The sequence below is a fragment of the Echinops telfairi genome, unplaced genomic scaffold, assembly GCF_000313985.2.
Source record: "Echinops telfairi isolate 266 unplaced genomic scaffold, ASM31398v2 ScPeMD7_3533;HRSCAF=4204_1, whole genome shotgun sequence".
NCBI lineage: Eukaryota > Metazoa > Chordata > Mammalia > Afrosoricida > Tenrecidae > Echinops > Echinops telfairi.
In genome coordinates, this window is record NW_022107432.1 from 11,363,401 (window position 1) to 11,370,976 (window position 7,576).

Below are 7,576 nucleotides of genomic sequence, written 5' to 3' on the forward strand. Positions count from 1 at the left end.
TCCTCATTTCTGTTCAAAAGGAGCATTTCTCATGTAAATTATCTAAAAGATTTGTAATAAGCTATAACACAGTGAACCTGCTTAGAGTTATATCTCAAATAACAATCAGGAGCAGAGTTGTTCATTTGATTTGATCTGGTCTGATCTAGAAACATAACAGAAAAACTCAGTTCATTAGATAAATGTATGCATCATTAAGATCAATAAATCCAGGATGACACCTATCTTTAGCAGATAAAGTACACCAAACAACAAAGGCCAGGACATGTAGTCTGTAGAGAATTAACTTGTTTTAGTGCCCTGCTATTCTCCCATTTTAATACAAAGGAGTAATTGACACACTCTATGTTATATAATATTTCTTTAATGCTTTACTCTACTCTAAATGTACATTAGCCTGCCATACTACAGTGGTTTACATGTTCTTGTGATGCTGCAGCTATGCTACATGAATTGCAAAATCCAACAGGGTCACCCATGGCAGGAAGGCTTTTTAGACAGACTGGCAATCTAGTTCCCAATAATAGCACATGAAGAATGCATGGATCCCAACAGAACAGTGTCCAATTTGCTTGCTTGGGGCATGTCATGATGAAGGATCAATTGCTAGAGGAAGATATCATGCCTACTGTAGAAGATGGCTAACAAGAGCATCGGAGAACTTAGGTGAGCTGGATTGGTACAATCATGCCAAAAGTGGACTTGACATGCTAATAATTGTAGGGATAATAGAGGGCTGGGAAAAGCTTAATTTTGCTATATATAAGATGCCCATGAGTTGAAGTGAACTGGAGGTCCGGGAATTTTTATTGTTTTAACAATAATGATGGAAGTTAACCTATTCCAAATACTGTGTTTACCACCTCATATTCAACACTTCATGGAACTCTTACAGTCCCGTGTACTAAGTACTACCATTAGCAATGTTTCACAAGAGGAGCCAGAGGTTGAGAGAGCTCAAATACATCAACTGAAGTCCAGCAATGGGGGTGGGACCAGGCTGAGAACTAAGCACAGGGATCTATAGCTGTGCCCACTATAATATGTATTATGGTGGCACATGAATAAACTCTGACCTACATGCATTTGCCAATTTGCTTGGCTTCAACTCTGATGTTTCCAGTGGCACAGAAGGACGTCAGTCAACCCCAGTTTTGCACACAATCGGTAAGCAGGTGTCTTTATTGTTTTCCTCCTGGAACTCTGAGAAAATTCTATTTATCCACAGTCTGTGCTTATGCTTCTCTCTAATACTATCATTTCAATTTTTTATCTTAAGCTAATGTGTTAAATGGTATGGCGGGGCATATCTGACCCACTTGGCTCCCCATTCCCTAGAAGACAGGAGCCAGACATGACGCCCCCCTCCATTCTTCTTTACCATATCCTACCCAACTGTTCCTCCCACAGCACTCTACTTTTATGCTGAGTTCAATAATTCAGAGAAATAGCCACACAGAACTAACATATAATACAATTATGGGGAGGGGCTATTAGGAAAGTTAATAGTTTATTACAAGTCAGTAAGGACACAGTCATTGGTCCCCAGCAACACCTCTCCTCAGCCAGCCACCGAATCTCAACCTGGTCCTCAGCCATGCAGGTAGTCCCTTGATCTCTGCTGTCCTGGACCAGGAAGTCTGCTGATCGCTGTCTCTCATAGTCCCATAAGCTCAGCCTTGCTCCTCTTGTGAAGGGTGTCACTTCAGTTCAGACACTTTTCTAAAGTAGAGGTTGACCCCACTATAATTATGTCCATTAGTGCAGTAGAGAGCTCCCTCCAAAACGAGGTCCTAGCTACAGGCGTAGAGTCCAGATTACAGTGCATCACATAAGAAACTATGGTTAGAAGGGCCACATTAATAAACTAACATCACAGTATTTTAAAAATGTATTGTGTGAAAACTAAGTCCTGGGAAGTCCAAATCATTACATAAAGCCTTACAGAAGTATTATTGTAAACAAAATGGGGGCTCCTTGACCTTATGAGCTTAAGAAATAATGAGTAAAAAATTACTCATGTTAAAAGTTCTCAATTTTCCATACGCTAACAAACTAAATCTTCAGAAGGGGTATATAAGGTATTGTTTTACAAATTTATTTGACCTGATGGCACCCTATTGTTCTTCGAGCCTCTGATAAGATTTGCATACAAGGAATATTGAGAAATAGTGACAAGGTTTTGAATCAGGTGAAACTATAAAAATCTGTTTCATCTCATAAGGTGCTGAAAGAATCTACAAATACAACTCATGTAAAGTTCTAAGGGGGAGCTATAATCTGTCCTGAGGAACAGCTACCGATCAGTCTTTGTTTCAAGTAAATCATAAAACAAACAAAGCTTGCATTGATTGATAAAAAATGGGTTTACCACTCCAGTGTTCTTAACAATTTCACTATAGAAAAATTTGAATCATATGCAAGCACAGAGTCAAATTCTAAAACACGGGAATTTTTTAGAATGTGTTCAAAGCACATAGCTTTGAACAATCTCAAAATAACACCCTCAGGTAGAAGTTAGGCAACAAACAGCCTCACATTCCTTTCGAGAAACTGCTGGTAGGTTTGAACAGCTTGCAGTAAGCCACCCAACACTTAACCCATTTCACCACCAGAGCCCCTTACCTCCTCAAATGAATGGCAGCAATTACTATGCTCTCTGATACAATTTATAATTTGGCGAACATACTGGAAGTTGAATTAGTGGCTTAGGTGATTACATCTCCTGATAGCAAAAGCACATTCCAGGTTTAATGAGAAATCTGTGGGCTTATAACTCCTCTAAGAGCAAACAACCATCCCGCACAGCCTGAGATACTGAGGATCTTCAAACACCCAGAACCTAATGTCTTAATTGCAGGATGAAGAGGCTGTAGACCAGTATCCTGAGAGCCTCATTCCAGCTTAGGTGTTTGTTTCCAGACCTCGAGTTAATCACTACCACAACTAGAAAGCGTGCATGACTGGGAGACACCATCAAAAATTTACTTCCATCTAGTTGATTCTGACTCACAGCAAGTGTATGTATGATTTTTGAGACTGCCTCATCTTTCTTCCATTAAACAGCTAGTGGGTTTGAACCAGCAACCTTGAGGTTAGCACACCTCAAATCTTGCACAACAGTTCCACCAGAGCTCCTTAACGAGTGAGGTAAATATCCCTTTTTATGAAACGTACTTTTTTATCAGATGATACTAGTACAAGCTACCATTACATCAATTCCAACTCATGGTACTCCCACGTGTCTCAGTGTAGAACTGGATGCCATAGAATTTTCATAACTGTGGTCTTTCAGAAGCAGACGGACAGACTTTATCTTCAATGGTGTGCTATATGGATTCAAATCACCTGTTTTGGGTGATCTCAAAAGCAAAACCCAGAGTAGAGGAGTATCTCTCCATTAAATACGGTGAAGAACTTGTTGTAATCTGTCAGTCCAGTCCAGTCCCCATTTTGCTCCAGGTCAATATCCCTGATGGAGCACAGCAAGTCCTTCCCCCTATTTAACAGAGAGATACTAATCTACCCTGCGACAGGATAACAACTAGACATGGAACTATTCACATGTTTTTTACTTCTTTAATTATTTTTATCCTTTTGGGGTTTGTGTGTGTGTGTGTTTATTTAAGATTGGCAGGATAAACAAGCCCAAGGAGACAGTGACAGGGCTGATGGGTGGTGGGGTCACTTGGGGGTGGCATGGGAGGGGACGAGGTGGAGAGGTGAGCAGTAGCAAGGATACTAAAACAAATGGTGAGGAGGATGTAGCATTCCTGGTTGTGTTTGATCAATTGAAACATATGTGAGAGGAACTATGGAAAGGTGAACAGAGGGTGATCATGACGGTGGGGCAGGAGAAAAGGAAAAGGAAAAAAAGGAAGATAGAAGAAAGTAAACATTAAATATATAGGTATAAACATAGATCTGTATATGTGTAAATATACAAAGATATAAAGATAGGTGTATACGTGTGTGTATAAATACAAGGAAGCAGTTGACTTTGGACCTCTGCTAAAATCTTACCTCAGAATGGTTTGTTCTAGTAATTCAGCACTGTATGATACTCACCTTCCCAACATCATCATTGAAGACAACATGGGTGCACAAGCAAATGTGGTGAAGAAAGCTGATGATGCACAGCTATCAAAATAAATACCATCTGGGGTCTTAAAGGCTTGAATTTAAACAACGACCATCTAGCAAGGAAGCAATAAAGACCACATGGAAGAATCACACCAGCCTGTGTGATCATGAATTATTGATGGGAGTAGGTATCCAAAGTTCAAAACATAAACAAAAACAAGCAATCAAATAGAAATAAAGAAGTATGGGAAAAGTGGAGGCCCCAAACCCACCTGTAAGATAATTGGACAGTTCTTCACAGAAATTTCACACACAAGGGATGTTAAATCCAGGATGCAGTATAGCACTGATGAAACACACAACCATCCTGTATGTCTTCAATATTGCCCCTCCTCACTATTATGGTTCTTGTCTTGCTTCAGTAACCTAGTTGGACATGAGTATGCTCATGTGCATAATTAAGATCATGTGATGCATGAAAACCAAGAGAGATAACCTTTCAGAAACAGTAATGGGAGCAATTATTCCCTGAGGATAGGAGAAGGGGGTGGATGGGGGGGTAGAGAGAGTTTATAGCAATGATGACTATAATCCACTCGAGAGGAACAAATTACAGAATTGTAGGTGAATGGATATGTTAGATGCTTTAAGACATGGATAATAATAATAATATATAACATATATAACATAACAATAAGGACTCCTGAGGGGAGTAGGGAGGGGGGCAGAGATAAAGGGGAGCTAATACCAAGTAGTTCAGAAGAATGAAAATAGTTTGCAATGGATGGTGGCAACAATTGTATAAGCATGCTTGATCTAATTGAATTATGAATTATTACAACATCTGCAAGAGCTATAAAAAATGGAGATCTTCAAAAAAAAAAAAAAAGCAAAACCCATTGCTGTTTTGAGTCTACCCTCTAGAAACCCCGTAGAACAGAATTAGAGTTGCCCTATTGAGTTAACAAGGCTGACATCTCTATAGAAGTGTCACTTTTTTCTTCCACAATACCGCTGGTAGTTCAAAGCCAATACATCTTGTAATGGAATTTCAGTTTTTAGGACAAACATTTATTCATCACCATAGCATACATACCTGCAGTTACTGACATTTATTTTAGTCTGGTGTAATAATGATACAGAGTTTGATGAATCCACAAAATTATTGTGTTGTGTAAAGCAACAACAACAACAACTTCATAAAGTATCTAATGACTTGCTTAAGTTTTGTGCCAGTAACCACCAATAATTAGAGACATATTTCAGAAAAATTAAAAGAAAGAATATACAATCATGATAAGAAAGGAAACTATCTAACAGTAGTAAACGTTCAAATCCACATGAAACTCTTGAGGAATATAAGCTTGAGAAAGATTTATTTTTAGAATTGAATTATGCCTGAATGTCGAAAACTCACTTAGTAACTTGAGATTACTGAAAGCACATACAGATACATCTACACACACATACTGAAGTATAAAAAATACCTACTGTCATTTCATTCATGCTCAGAAGCATGGAGCTCGGTGGCAAGGTCCCAAGGCGATGTTTGAAACCTTCTTCTAAAGTCATTCCCCAGAATTGGCTGTAGTTATGAGCTGTCCATCTACCTTACACATGGAAGAAAACAAATATTGTATAGGTTATGTATATCATTTGAATATTTGAATGTTAATTTATATTCTTTAAATTGTGTATAAAAAATAATGGCAAACCTCCTAGAGAACCCAAACATTCGGTTATCAAGTTGATTCTAACTCACTGGGACAGTGTAGAGCTGAAGAAAAACTGCCCCAGAGGGTTTCCAATGTCGTAAATCCTTATGAAAACAGACTTCCTCCCATAGATCAGAAAAGGTGTTCAAATACCAATAATTTTGGTTACCTCTGATTGCTTTCAACCACTACACCACATGGGTTTTCAAAAAGAAATGTTGTACACGTCACAAAATGATAAATACTATTGCAGAGCATAGCTATTATCTAAGTGAGTCATTTGCTAGAACCACATAGAAGAAATACATCAGCCTGTGTGATCCAAGGATTGTCAATAATAAGATGCCAATCCAAAAGTGGAAATGGCATCAGGGTTTAAACTATGAACTCCTGGTTTGCAAAAGGCGGTGGAAGATAGTGGAAGCCTAAAATCCACACATCAATTTGCAGGGTCCACATATGAAGGAAGCATCCTATGAACCCTCATAGTCCCAGGATCTGACTAGCTTTGCCGTCAGAGAGCATTCTAAAGATAATTATGACAGATGTAGTGAGCTTAAAATATAACATTGTATCATTCAATCTCCATCTGGACCTATTTTAAAGTTTTTTTTTCATTTTTTAATAATGTCTGCTTTCTTTTCTATTATTTTGTCATCATTATTGTTGTGTTTGTGTATATGTGTTTTCTACAATTTTCTGTCTATGTAATTCAGGATAGGTAACTCCATAGACATAGTCGCTGGATGAAAAATTACCTCGGGGCATGGCGGGAGGTTGTGGGGGATGGGAAGCTAACAACAGTGAGTATAAGAAAATATTTTAAAATTGATCGTGGTGATGAATGCACTACTCTTCTTAATATGATTGAACCATTAAATTATGTGATCTGTGAATTATATGCCAATAAAACTTCTTAAATTCTTAACCCATAAAAATTTAAGGACTTACTTTAATTATCAAATATAGTAGACACTTGTCCTGAATTAGTGTCTTTTCAATTATTTAATGGCTCACAAGGGACCTTTAAGAGTCCAAAAATGACACCTCAATTAAAGAAAACCAGGACCCTCACAGCTAGACCAATAAACCACCTCATAATAAATGACAAAAAGCATGAACCCATCGAGGATTTCAGTTGCTATGAGTTGGTATCTATAAACAACAACAAAGAATCTAATATCTATGTGGATTAAATGTAAGATTACAAAATCTGTACAAAGTATAATGGGATTAAGTGATAATAAGGGCAACATATGTAGTTTGTTTAAAATGGCTTCAAATATACTTTAGAAAGATTAGAAAAACAGAAAAATGGAATAATCGATTTAATTTATGATTAATATTTCAAACGAAGTTAATCAAATTTTTATTAAAAGGATCTATGAAAATTAAAAATAAATATTAAAAAAACAATTACTAATTATATAGATACTAAAATGTTATTATATCAGCTAATAATTCTAACATTTGTTAATAATAATATAATAAAATCAATCAATGTGGAATTAAGTATCAAAAAGTATAGTATTTTTAGAAATAGTGTGTGTTCTTATTAAATTTTTGAGAAAATTAAATGTCTTAAAAGGTAATAGGATATGAAAGGTGAGAAAGGTAAAAATAATTCAATCCTTGCCTGTTCAAATTTTCTAAAAACTTAAGGTGATGTATTTTGTGAAATCTAAGCATTATCCCATGTTTTAATCCCCCAAATTATTTATACTGTGGTAGGTTTTTATGAATGATGGAAGATACTTATATAGACAAGTGAATGCTTT

General features: G+C 36.9%; 1 protein-coding gene across 2 annotated transcripts in view; it reads right to left on the reverse strand.

Moving 5' to 3' along the window:
* TINAG (tubulointerstitial nephritis antigen) overlaps nucleotides 1-7,576 on the reverse strand; it is a 79,696-nt gene that overhangs the window by 54,516 nt on the left and 17,604 nt on the right. For both annotated transcript variants that reach the window (XM_045294880.1, XM_004696348.2), the window contains exon 4: nucleotides 5,575-5,689. In XM_045294880.1, the coding sequence (XP_045150815.1) occupies nucleotides 5,575-5,689 (115 nt within the window). The remainder of the gene's footprint in view (nucleotides 1-5,574; nucleotides 5,690-7,576) is intronic.